Here is a 14,600-nt window from a genome sequence, read left to right as displayed (position 1 = left end):
GTGAAATCTCAAACATTTCACTGCGTCGCTATTACAAAGCTTTTTGTGGGGGAACACCCCCTCTGCATGCATTATACCTCACGCAGATATAATGTGGCGCTTGATTTTAAAAAGTGACCCATCTACCTAGATACCTCACTTTTTAAATATAACGCAACGCAACACATTTTTTTACACTACTGGTGCAATGCGTCACTTTTCTGTGCGCACTCCTTATGACATTCCAAGTAACGCATTGCTGGAGTGCGTCACAAAAGTGACGCAACTCCAGTAATGTGTCCTTTCAAATGGGGAAAGCAGCATATGAAAGGTCTTGCCTCAGTCTAACACCTGCTGTAAAGCAGACACAAGATTTTGACGCAACAGCATCCTAAAACTGACGCAGTGAAATCTCAAAGATTTCACTGCGTCGCTATTACAAAGCTTTTTGCGAGAGAACACCCCCTCTGCATACATTATACCTGACGCTATTTTTAAAAAGTGACGCATCTAGGTACATGGGTCACTTTTTAAAACTCTGCGCCATATTGTATCTGCAACATGATTCGTCATACATTAAATATGACACATCTGGAACGTCATAAGGAGTGCGCACAGAAAAGTGACGCATAACACCAGCAGTGTAATAAAATGTACCTCGTTGCACTATATTTAAAAAGTGACGCATCTAGATAGATGCGTCACTTTTTAAATATTGCATAACAATACGCATTTTTTTACACCGCTGGTGCGTCACAAAAATTGACGCACAGGAAGCGCAAAACTAACAGCGCAAGGCCTTCATAAATATAGTCCTGGATTTAGGGGGTCAGAGGGGGTCTACTCTTCCCCCTTATGATCCAATCAGCTTCCTGCGCGCAAGTCGCGTGTCGCGCCTGGAGCGCACTCCCGTGCGCGCACGGGAGCGCGGCTATCCCCGCGCAAAACGAAAAAAAAATGTTAATGCCCTGCAGGACCCTATTTTAGTCCCTACATCAAACCTAGGGGGTCAGAGGGGGTCTACTCTTCCCCCTTATGGTCATTTGCCCCTTTTTTTTTCAAACTCCTTGTGTCTCGATTTTACCGAGACACAAGATGGCGGCCGCTCCGCACTGTTTAGAATGTTTACAGACAACTGAGATCCAATCAGCTTCCTGCGCGCAAGTCGCGTGTCGCGCCTGGAGCGCACTCCCGTGCGCGCACGGGAGCGCGGCTATAGATATATATATTTTTTTGAACCTAAATTACTCAAAATCCACTGGAGCACATATCTTGAGACATAGCAAAGGCACATCGGGCTACCAGTCCCTACAATTTTGCCAAGTTTGGTGGAAATCCATTCAGCCGTTCGGGCTAAAAGTGAAATCGACCGCCCTATGGAAATTAACATGGGGAAAACGCGTTTTGGGACCCCCCTTTTATCTCGGCCCCCGCTTGACGAATCCCCCCCAAACTTTCAGGGAAGGACCGGACCGCCATGAGACCATTTTCCTGAAAATTTCAGGCAGATTCGTCAACCGGCGCCAAAGTTATTCAAAATAGAATGTTGAGATTTAACATTGAAAATTATCCTAACTATAACTACCTACTGGCGACCGCCAGTAGGTAATATATATATATATATACATATTCCTTTAATAGATGTTGCCTACACTTCTCTACACAATCTGGTTGATACTATGCTCTGTAGCTCACAGCATTCTAGACACTATTCAGGGGTCTGTGACTATTAGTGACACATAATCACATTCTTTTGTTGTGTCCTACGTGAGATAGACAATTGGTAGTAATATTGTCCTTCTACTTCTGCCATCTCACTGACATAATACATACCTAACCTTGTATATTATAAATCGATCATTACTGTCTGAAAATAAGAATAAATATAAAAAAATCACACAATAGAGCATTTTACACGTGGCTCTATGTTTATCATTCCTCATTGTAAGTGCTATGAGGGCCAAAGTCCCCTCGCAATCTTTGGTTTTTTCCTCTTAATATTCCGCATTACAGATTGTCTCTCTCTCATGTAAATGCTCTTTACTATGTACACCAACGCTTATAATGTTCCCAGACCAGTTCGGGCGGCACAGCATGCGCACAATGTCCGATTCTACGTAGCAACACTAGGTCCAGCATTATTCCTCGTGTTCATATTGTTAGGCATGCGCTGGCCTTCACCTTTGTTCCCCAACGCATGCGCAGTTTGCACACAAGGACCAGAGTGCGTTCGCTTTATCACGCATGCGCGGGACTTTGCCACTCCTCCCCGACGCATGCGCAAAGTCTATACAGGCGCCGTTTTAGACAGCTTACACGGCAGGACCAATACACACAGCTGCCGGCAATTAGAAGTGCGTTATTTAAAGAACAGCCTTCTTGCCGATCGGTACCTCCCGGGGCGAGCTCTACTGAGTAACGAGGTACCGACGGACAGGTAAGACTTGAGGCTTCAATCACTCCCTGAGCTGGTTTGGACGTTTTAAAAGGGATGTAATGCCCTGAATAGGTTTTTTGCCTTAGTCAGACTTGTATACTTTCTTTAGTATTGAACTAGAAATCTAGAGTCAATGCTGTATATATCTTGGGGCAGCATTTAGTGTACCTGAGAGTAGCTTTGATACCCTGTTTTGCTGTAGTACTTAGTTTTTGGAAGTTTCTATGGTGTACCCTCTCAGACACCTGTATTTTCTCCCTGCAGTGCGGGGCCTCCTCCCAGAGCAGCCAGCCAGGTAGAGGTGAGGCAGGATTTTCCTACTATTGAGGGTAAGTCCTTACTAGGTGTAAGCATGATTATACTAGTAACTAGCGGCGAACAAATTCAGTTTGCTTTACAATACATATGTTAACTAAGCAATGTGTATGTGTGTCTCTCTTTTCGCCTTCTTTGCTACTTGTGTTTCATTCTAGATACCTGGGTATGACCTGACCAACAAATATAAAGCAGGAATACCGGTGTAGTACAAAGAATGTACTTTATTCTATTAGATTTATCTGTTGTCACACATTTTTGCAGCAGCAGTTTCACATATTTGATCTGATCCTGAAGAAAGCCGCTGATACTATGTTTTGGATCAATAGACTGAAACATGTTGACCATTAAGTGACAGTGGTTTTATATCTATACCACTGTGCTGTTTCCTTTGGGGCTTCTTAAATTGCTTAATTTATATTCAGTAAGTGTTATCATTTGAAGTGTTCAGTGTTGTTAATAAATTACAATACTGTGTAATTGGTTTGATTTTTGAATTCTGTAAACCTAGTACTGTATTCTTTTCTCTTGCGGGGACCCCCTGTTTCTTATGTACTACATAGCGCCCAGGTCCCCGTGACTGCATGGGTAAAACCCCCCTTTGTGTAATGTAGTTAATGTACCTGCAGATGTTATGACAACTGTTGCTGTTTTACCTAGGGAAATTAATGATAACATGACAATTCCCATTAAATTAAAAAGAAAATTAAGTTACAAATCTTATACACATTTTGAGAATGTGAGACCAAATAAAGTTAAACAGGCTGCAATATATTTAGCAACTACTAGCAGTATGTTCAAAGAATATGGAGTCACCATTAATCCAGATTGGCAATATACACCTGCAAATATAACACCTTGTAATGACAATTCTGATACTAACAATACATCAGATTCTGAAGACAACATAGCAGCAGGGAATTTAGATACTATGTTAACTAATGAAACAATAACTACAGAAAACATTAATATTTTAAATTTAGCACCTGCAGAACATAACACACCAAGAGGTTTCTATGAAGACATAGATTCTGAATATTTAGCTTTCCCTACAATATTTTGTGGCAAGCGAAGGCCAACAAATAAAGAAAGGCATGTACCAGTACTTTACAGCACAATTTGTCAATGGGAATTAAGGAGTAATGATCCAAGATCGGCAAAGTCTATTACAAATGTTTTCTTTAAATTGACAAAGTTGTGCATAAAATAAATACATAGCAAAATATACATCTCTCTTAGGAAATACTTTACTAATGGGCATGTTATAACTGCAAAAGACATAAAACAAAAATTAGACAAGATTCTACAATTTAATGAGGGATACAAAATACTTAAAACTGTACGTAGTTCACCACCATATTGGGAGCAATGCAAAAAAGATTTATTTGCTATGATTAGACAATTGTATACTATTACATGAAAGTAATCCAATCGGCAAAATAATAGATTACTTTTATAGAGTAGAATTCCAACAACGAGGATCCCCACATATACATGCCATAATATGGATTGAGAATGCTCCACAATATGAAACTTCAGAACTCAATGAAGTTATTACTTTTATAAATAAAGTATGAAACATATGCAACAACACAAGATCCAAATATAGAGTCTTTATTACCACTCCAAAGGCACAGGCATACAAAAAATTGTCGTATTAAACATAAAAGAACATGCAAATATCAGTACCCAAAATATCCAATGCCAGAAACTTATATATTAGAACAATTAGAGCTAGACAAAACAGATCAAGAACTCCTTCAGCAAATTGAACTAATACATCTAACTATGAACACACAAGAATTCCAAAATTACACTTTTAGTCAGTTTTTAGATTCAATGCAACTAGATATAAAACAGTATCTTAAATGTATACAGTCTATTATTGAAAAGAAAACTATTTTTCTACAAAGAACACCAGCTGAACGCTTTATTAATAACTACAATCCTACAATTTTACAAGCATGGCAAGCAAACATAGATATGCAATACATCTTAGATGCATATGCCTGTGCTGTATATATAGTTTCATATATTAGTAAATCTCAACATGGAATGAGCAGAATAATTGCACAAGCTGCAAAAGAAGTATTTCACTATCCAAGTATAAAAGAACAACTTAAACATATAGGTAACAAATTCTTAAACGGTACCGAAATAAGTGCACAAGAAGCTGCCTATCTTATACTTCAAATTCCTTTACGGAAAAGTTCTAGATCTTTTGTATTCATTAATACAAGCCCACATGAAAAGCGTACTTACTTATTAAAAGACATTGAGACTATAAATTTATTGCCAGATACTTCTAATAACATACAATATGAAAATATTATAGTAAAGTACAGCAAACGCCCAGAAATATTAGAAACATGTACATTAGCTGACTATGCATCTATGTATGATGGAAAAAAAAATAGGAAAGGAAAAAAAGAAACAGACCATGAAAATGTTCTCACAGAAAATAACTTTTATAGCTCAGATGAGGAAGAACTTGAGATTAATGTGCAAAATGAAGCAATAGAAGTAGACTATACAAAACGCAAAAAACAAAAAATAATTCGCTATTGTAGATTTAACAAAAACAATGACTCCGAAAATTATTATAGAGAATTGATAATGCTTTATTACCCATGGAGAATTGAGCATCAAATAATTGGTCATAAAGAAACATATTATGAACGCTTTCTAGAAATTCAAAGCACAGTTGACTTTTATCAAAATAAATATCATAAAACACTAACAACCAACGACAATGAAAACAGTACATCAGACCCATTACTTATACCTCCAACAGAAATAGAAAATGATGACAACATATGTCCAGAAGTACAAGCTAATGAACAAATAATATATGACTTATCATTCGATTTAGGCATTAGAAGTACAAGTATTGAAGAAGCACTAACAAATAATTTAATACCAGATGACCAATATAACAGTATAATGCAAAATCTTACCAGTGAACAACTTAACTTTGTATACCATCACTTACATTGGATATAAACAAAAGAAACACCCTGCTACACATTTTGTACAGGTGGTGCAGGAGTAGGTAAAAGCTTCCTCATTACTGCACTTTACCAAACATTACTACGATACTACAATACTAAAGCAGGAGAAAATCCAGCCAACATATATGTATTGCTTACAGCTCCAATGGGCCAAGCAGCATAGCAGCATATAACATTCATGGTAAAACCTTACATAGTACTTTTAAAATACCTGTTTTGCAAACACTAAATCACAAACCACTAATTCATGAGAACAGGAGCACACTACAAAACCAATTAATGCATCTGAAATTATTAATAATTGATGAGATCTCAATGGTAGGGGCAAATATATTCAATTTCATACATAATAGACTACAAGAAATAAAAATGTCTAACCTCCCTTTTGGTGGTGTATCAATGTTAGCAATTGTAGATTGTTATCAATTAAAGCCAGTATTTGACCCATACATATTTGAAACCTCAAGATATTCATACAGACCATTAAGTACTAATCTATGGCAAGAACATTTTAAGTTATTTGAGTTAACTAAAATTATGAGGCAGCTCAATGACTTACCATTTGCTGAACTACTTAACAGATTACGAGAAGGAAAACAAACTAATGAAGATATAAGACAGATACAAACACGAGAATTAGAGCCACCAGAAAACATTATCAAAACTATCCCTTATATTATGGGAACTAACAATGAAGTTAATAGCATTAATAGTGCAGTTTTATTGCAACATATAATACATTACCCTGTTTACACAGCAACAGCAGTAGATATCGTTGCATCTGACTTAACTGAAATAGTTAAAAAAAAAATCCTAACTCAATTACCTACAGACTCAACAAAAACAATGGGCCTGCCATTCATTGTCCATATTGCATTAAAATTAAGATATGATCTAACTAACAATAATAATGTTAATGATGGCTTAACAAATGGTGCTACAGGCATAGTTGAATTTGTAGAAACTATAAATAACACGCCTAATGTTATATGGATTCATTTTGATAATGAAAATGGTGGTAAATAATATACAAGGCAAGAAAATAAACACATATATAGCACTAATATTTTGCCTAATTGGACACCAATACATGCTATATCTCGCCATTTCCAATTTACCAAAAAATTTATAACAATTATACGCAAACAATTTCCCCTACGACAATCAGCTGCACGTACTATACATAGAACACAAGGACAAACAATTGAACCACTTTACATCCACTTTAACAATAGCAAAGTACATCATTTGCATTATGTGGCTTTAAGCAGAGCAAAATCATTAGATAAAATATATATTAAAAACTTCAACCCAGACAAAATAGCTGTACATGCTAAAGTACATGACGAAATGACAAGATTAAGGACAAAAATGCAATTGCAAATATCTGTACCACAATTATGTAACTACAGCCAAATGTGTAATGTTATAGTACAAAATATACGTTCACTGCAAAAGAATTACACAGCTATAAAAGCAGACACAAATATAATGAATGCAGATATTCTATGCTTCACTGAAATAAACACTACTAGAACAGCAGATAGAAATACTTTCTTAATAGAACAGTACCATCTATTAATATTTGGTAAATTCCACCATCAAGTAACAAACCATGGAATAGCAATTTACTACAGAAAAAATATTTTCTTAATTCCTATATATGAAACACAACACGAAATTGACATTCTACATTTTACTCTGCAGCTTAATAATTGCAACTACTTGTTTGTTATACTATACAAACCACCACATTGTACAAATACAAACACTATTACAAGTTTTAAGTACAATATTGAATTTTTACCCTAATTATAATTACTGCATAATGGGTGACTTAAACATAGATTTGACACAATCATCACAAAATGCTGACCTACTGCTACAATATATGCTAAACGAATTCAAATGTGAGCAAAAAATAACTGAATATACAACAGACTGCAAATCAACTTTAGATCATATCTATAGTAATGTAAACTTAAGGCACTATGGTATATTAGAGTCATATTATAGTGATCACAAAGCCTTATGGGTAGCAATTTAATAAGCATGTTGTATATATATGTGTATGGCTGGCTCGCTATCTTTATGTGGCTGGCTCAATATATGTGTTAGGTGACTCTATATGTGTGTAAGTCAGTGGCTCTCTATGTGTATGTCTATAGCTCTGTATATGTGTGTTGATAGCTCTCTGTGTGTATGGCTGTCTCAGTATGTGTGGCTCTGTATGTATGTCTGAGTGATACACTTTGTGTGTGTGGCTCTGTGTGTATGGGTCTGTGTGTGTGTGTGGTTGGCTCTCTCTCTATCACTAACTCACTCTCTCTCTCCCTAACTCTCTCTCTCACTACATCACTCTCTCTCTCACTAACTCACTCTCACTACCTCACTAGCTCTCACACTACTTCACCCTCTCTCTCACTAACTCAATCACTCTCTCTACCTCACTACTCAGCTCTCTCTAAATAACAGCATCACAATATCACTACATCACTAACTATCTCTCTCAATACCTCATTAAATCACTTTATCTACATACTTCACTCTCTCACTACATCACTCTCTAACACACTACCTCACAACTTCACTCTCTAACTCACTACATCACTCTCTCTCTATCACTACATCACTCAATCTATTTCTTTCTCACTATCTCACTCTCACTACCTCACTATATCACGACTCAGTCTCTCAAAAGTTCAGTACATCACTCACTCAATAACATACTCTCAATCTCACTACCTCACAACTTCACTCTCTCTCTAACTCACTACATCACTCTCTCTCTATCTCACTTCCTCACTCTCTCAATCTCTCTATCACACTAAATAACTTACACTCTCTATTTCACTAACTCACTCTCTCTCTATCTCAATAACTCACAACATCACTCTCTGTTTCTATCTCACTACCTCACAACATTCCTCAGCCTCACTACCTCACTCTTACAATACCTCATTCTCTCTGTCTCTCACTATCTCACTCTCTATCTACCTCACTACATAACTCTCTCGATTTAATAAGCCTGTTGTACAATTTAATATGTTAGTTTAAGATACAGTAAAATGTTTTCACCAGTTATATCCAAAATGTATACTCACAATTTTTACTCATTTCAGATGATTTCTATACAAGAAATTAAGATGGGAAAACAAGAGGGAAGCAAACCTTTTCAGAAGGCAATAAGAGCAAATATTGTAACATGTTCTCCAAAAACAAACTACCAAAATGCTAAGAAAGAAAACAAAATCTTATACCACCTTGCCCTAGCAGATGAAAGTGGTTCTATTAAAGCCACATGCTATAATGACGATTTTTACAATCAAACCAAACAAGGGCATGGAATTATTATAAGGAATTTCCTGGCAAACAACAATGTTGTACTATTAACCAAACATACAAAAATATCAAGGATGATACGTTTAACACTTACAAGTGAAATTCTACAAGAAGCAAAAAACATATTAGAACCACCAGCTCCACCAGTATCACCTATTAAAACAAAAAGAGAAGCCAAATTACGGACATTAATGAGCATATCGGGGACAATATCCGAGGTATGTTAATAAGTACAACACACACTCTCTTCTCCAAACACTCTCTTCCCACATACTCTCTTCCCACACACTCTCTCACACTCTCTTCCACACACTCTCTCTTCACCATACTCTATCTCCAACACACTCTCTCTCCAACGCACTGTTTCAAAAACACTCTATTCAACACAATTTCGCATCACAACACTCTCTTCAACACACTCTTACTTCCACACACTGTTTCTTGAAAACACTCTCTCTTCAAACACTCTCTCCACACCACACTCTTTCTTCCCCACTCTCTATTCCCAACACTCTCTCTACACCACACTGTCTTCAACACATTCTCTCTTCACCACACTCTCTTCACCACACTCTCTCTACACCGCACTCTCTCTTCAACCACTCTCTCTTCACCGCACTCTCTCTTCATCGCACTCTGTCTGCACCGCACTCTGTCTGGACAGCACCCTCTCTGCACCGCACCCTGTCTGCACCGCACTCTGTCTGCACCGCACTCTGTCTGCTATACTAACACTATATATACAAAATAAATTAATACTAATATTTACTTTATCTTTTACAGGAAGAAGAAACTAAAAACATTTTTGTGTCAGGACAAGAAACAAAATTAAAATCTATTACAGTTATTGACACAACAGACTCTGTTAAAATAACATTGTGGGGAAATGCAACGGAATTCCCAATCACACTTGGAACTTATGTGAAAATGACACACTTAACCGTCCACGATTTTAATAATGAAAAAATGTTAAATACTACTCGGAATACACATATCGAAGTAAGTGAAAAAAGATTTTACTTGTATACCTGTGTGGATCAATGTGTATGTGTGGCTTTAAGTGTGTGTAGCTCAATGTATGCATGTCTCAATGGGTACGTGGGTGCCTCTGTGTGTGTTTTTGGGTGGCTATATATGTGTATGCGTAACTCTCTATGTGAATGCCTCAGTATGTATGTTGAGTGGCTCTGTATGTGTATGTGGGTGGCTATGTATGTATGTGTGTATGTGTGTGGCTCTGTATCTGTATGGCTCTGTATATATGTGTGAGTAGCTCTGTATGTATATTTGGGTGGCTCTTTATGTGTGGGTGACTAACATAGTGTATGTCTACCTCTATGTAACTAAGTCTATATGTATATGTGGTTGATTCTCTCTCTAAAACTAACTCACTATCTCTCTACCACTCTCTCTCTCTCTCTCTCTCTCACTACCTCACTCTCTCTCTCATTATCTCAATCAATCACTCTCACTAACTCACTTTCTCTCTCTACCTAACTCTATCTACATCACTACACCACTCTCTCTATCTCACTACATCAGTATCTCACTAATTCACTAACTCTCCCTCTCAATACCTCTTTACATCACTATCTATCACTACCTCACTCTCTAATGACCTCACTCTCTATCTCACTACCTCACTCTCTGTCTCACTACATCACAAATTCAGTCTCTATCTATCTCACTACCTCACTCTCTCTCTATCTCACTACCTCACTCTATTTCTTTCTATCTCACTTCCTTACTCTCTCACTTTCACTACCTCACTCGAAATATACCTCACTCACTCTCTCTAACTCACTCTCTCACTACATCAATATCTCTAACTCAATACTCAACTCTATTAATCTCACTAACTCACTATCTTACAACATCTCTCTCTCAAAATATCACTACATCACTATCACTACCTCACTCTCTATCTCAATACCTCACAACTTCACTATCTGCCTCTAAATAAGTACCTCACTCTCTCTCTCTACCTCACTCTCTCTCTTTAAATCTATCACTTTCAATCTCAACATCTGTACTACTCCAATGACTAAATATAATAACAATGCACACTATATGCCTCTATTAACAATTATGTTTTACTTTGCAGATAATAGAACCACCTTCGGAAAAAATTACTATTACAATATATGGAATTGAAAATACTACGCAGGAAAAAAGTACCATAACTGTACAATTTCAAGACACTGAACTTTTAAAATCCATGGACATCGAAAATACTATTCTAATGGACTACCTCAATATACCAACAGAGGTAGAAGACTTTGCAGAAGCTCTCATGCAGAACTTGCCAAAAACTTTAAATGTTATATTTAGAAATGGATGCATTCTAGAAATAATCGCTTAAGCTTACATAAACGTCATTAAAACATAACACAAATGCAAAGTTTAAATAATGTTAACCAATGTATATAATAATTCTAAATATTAAAAAATTGTAAACACTTTTCAATACTCATTATTTACTAGCAATAAATATGTATTTGCTCTTCAAAACTATAAATGCATATATACATATATTATTGTGTTTTTATCTAGGAACCTGAATCAATATTGGTATTTTATGCCCATGTACGGCTATAATCAATAATATCCCTATAATGGCATAAGAATTAGATCCATATTTAAGTAAATAGCCCTTGCAGTCCAAGGCACGGCAGAAGCTACTTCCTAGAAAGCACAACGCGTTCTTTCGACACACCAAACCTCCAGCAACCTGGGAAATCCCAGTTTGCTTTGTTTTGATTTGTAATAGAACTCCTGCAAGCACTGTAAGAATGGCCAGTTCTTAGTGACATCTTTATTGACGTCTTATGTCCAACCTTACGTTAAACCCGGCACCTTTCAGGTATAAATATACCAATGTTGCCTTAAGCAAAAACACGGTGGTGGTTTTGGAGCTTAGCAGCTATCTACTTGCCGAGAGCCCTGCTGATGCGAGAGCCCACGGACGCTGCCCCTCCTCTTTGACGCGCTGAGAAAGACGCAGTCTTTGTCTCCAGCCGAGAAAATCCAGCTCTGGCGTTTCCAGCCTACCCTTGCGGGTTGCTGGGATATCGAGTCCTGAAGGAGAGATACCAGACCTCCTGCATTCTATTCCCAAGGTACGGTGCTGTCTAAACCCTTAAAGAGAATTCTTGAATCAGATTCTTGGCAAAACCAACTTAACTTAAACTGCTACTTACTTACTTCTTCCCACGTATTAGGCTTAGGTCAGGTACACTGGGTTAGGCGTATTTTAGAAGCACCAGTTGAGTACGTTAGTCAATGTATATGTGTATGTATATATTTTATCCATTTTAAAGTAACGTTTGGCTAAGAAACCATATCAATGCTTTTACAGTATTATTTCATAATACTCCTTTTATTGTACGCACTTTACTTCATATTAAGTATTGCAATTGTGGCAATTCATTTCTCTTGCATGAGAAGGAAGACTGCTCAATAAATTATACCTTTTATTGAAAACGCCCGTCTCTCTCTTGTGAAACTAAGAACGCACAATTGACTGAGTGAAATAGCTGTCTATTGTTTTCACACGACTCTAGAGATACACTCTTATTCTGAGGGAGCAAAGTTGTCATGTTATATGGTTGTCGGAAGCTAATCCCTTCTTGTCTATCCAGGGAGGTTAAACCCCTCGTTTATTTGAGAAAGTTTCTAGTGACCTCTGAGCTAGCTGGCAAACCTTAATATAGTCAGTAGAGACCTAGTCGACCTCAGTCCTATGTCTACACTGCTGAATATATTATTCCAATGCGCAGAGCCTATTGGGAATATAGGAACTACACTACATGGCGCCCAATGTTTGGTAAGGCGATAAAACTAACGCAAGACGTTAGAGTAACTCAGTCGTGCTTTTTCACACAGACCCTTTTTTCCCGTAAATACTCCAAAAGACGTCTGGAGTGGGTAAAAGGTTAAAATCCACCAGAACTTAATAGGAAGAGATTCCTATGTAGAGTTTTGGTTTAGTCAACGTTGAAGGATACAGCATTCCCAAATATTGTGCACCTAATCTTTTGTTTTCCTTGAAACTTGATCTGCAACAAAAACTGTTCTGCCAGTAAAATGGTGGACAGTGACGACGATAGGGAGGCAGCTAGAATAGCAGCTCAACTCCTAGAGGATGACACAAGTCTCCTACAGAATGACCCTAATGCTATACTCATTCCGGTCAACATAAGAAAAACTATACCTATTAAACTTATAGAAAATGGACTGACATCACAAGGTGGTACAGTCATATTTGTGGTAGAGGCCCATGAATATCGGCAGACAGAGGTATTCTATTCATGGATAAACTTTCCAGCAGCAAACGCTGTAACACACGAATTCCACTATTACAAAATAGAGGAACGTCCGGATGAATACACTCCTTTCGAGGATGTTGGAATCCCACTAAATTACCAAGAGCACCTGCTCTGGTTTAAAGGCACCCTAAAACATAATAATCACATCACCAGGCTCGGTCCACCAGGTAGACCAGGAGCCAGCCACACACCACATCCAGACATTGATAAAATGTCAAGTAAAGAACTCTTAGTTAAAATAAAAGAATTAACAAAGGCAAATAGAGAGTTAGTTCAATTGGCAATGGAGGATATAACTTACCTCCAGAAATTGAAAGAAACAGATATAGCAGGCCAACCAATTGAACTTGCCAGAATCATAGAAAAATCCTATGAAGAACTAGGTAGAGATAGTTTGGATGGGAAACTGGTAAAACCCCAACTAACTGAAAATCCTGAAAATATATATTTTTAAAATAATCTAAACACTCCAAAAAAGAGCTGGGATGGAAATAAACAATCCACTCCCAAAGAAAAACAGATTCCAGTCCAGAGGAAGGTCTCCTCGACGGAGAGAAAGATCTCCGGACCAAAGACACAAGTCTCCCCAGAGGGAGCCCTCTGAAGAAAGATACAACCTTAGAAATAGGGATAATTTGAAAAAGCCTGATAGATATCAAGATATTGATAAACGTCCCTCTCGATCTTTTCAGACTTCCTCTCAGAAATCGGAAAGAAGAGGACGGTCAGAACACAGGGAAGAGCACGTCAAGTCCAAAGACAAGGAACCTGCTCAAAGTAAAAAATTACAATTTCCAAGAAAGAAGGTAGCAAGTATTAAAATAATCAAACATGCAGAGGATACTGAAGACACAGCTGAAAAATGGCGAGTGGGCCCAGACAATGCTAGACAGCGCAGCAGAAGTGACAATAGCTCGCAAGATCCTGATGAATCATCTGGAGACAGTGGACACAAATGAACACATTCAGGTGGAAACTGCAGATACCAGAGTTAGCAAACCCAATAAAATGTATGAAATAACATTGCGTATAGAAGGAGATAAGACTAGGAAGGTAAGGGGTCTGTTTTGGGATAACCTCTCAAAAGGCTATGACATCCTATTAGCTGAGAAAGACTGGCCACCAGAGTTTGTCAGGGAGTGCCCTCGTGGCGAAGAAATGATTATGCTTGCCTTCTCAAATCATATT

General features: G+C 37.5%; 1 protein-coding gene across 1 annotated transcript; it reads left to right on the top strand.

Moving 5' to 3' along the window:
- The first annotated feature begins 9,158 nt into the window (after window positions 1-9,158).
- On the top strand, window positions 9,159-11,446 carry LOC147685405 (uncharacterized). Its single transcript, XM_086939781.1, has 3 exons — window positions 9,159-9,302; window positions 9,868-10,083; window positions 11,189-11,446. Exons 1-3 carry the CDS (start codon window positions 9,159-9,161, stop codon window positions 11,444-11,446), a joined length of 618 nt encoding a protein of 205 aa, XP_086795907.1.
- Window positions 11,447-14,600: the final 3,154 nt, after the last annotated feature.

This window comes from Lissotriton vulgaris, chromosome 10, assembly GCF_964263255.1.
Source record: "Lissotriton vulgaris chromosome 10, aLisVul1.2, whole genome shotgun sequence".
NCBI classification, from domain to species: domain Eukaryota; kingdom Metazoa; phylum Chordata; class Amphibia; order Caudata; family Salamandridae; genus Lissotriton; species Lissotriton vulgaris.
Note: the sequence above shows the minus strand (reverse complement) of the source record. Positions and strands in the feature narration are given on the sequence as shown.

Excerpts from the sequence above, each read along its gene's own strand:
- LOC147685405 (XM_086939781.1), top strand. The coding sequence starts at position 9,159 with ATGATACGTTTAACACTTACAAGTGAAATTCTACAAGAAGCAAAAAAC. Across the intron at positions 9,303-9,867 it reads TATCGGGGACAATATCCGAG|GAAGAAGAAACTAAAAACAT; the intron begins GTATGTTAATAA and ends TATCTTTTACAG. Across the intron at positions 10,084-11,188 it reads CTCGGAATACACATATCGAA|ATAATAGAACCACCTTCGGA; the intron begins GTAAGTGAAAAA and ends TTTACTTTGCAG.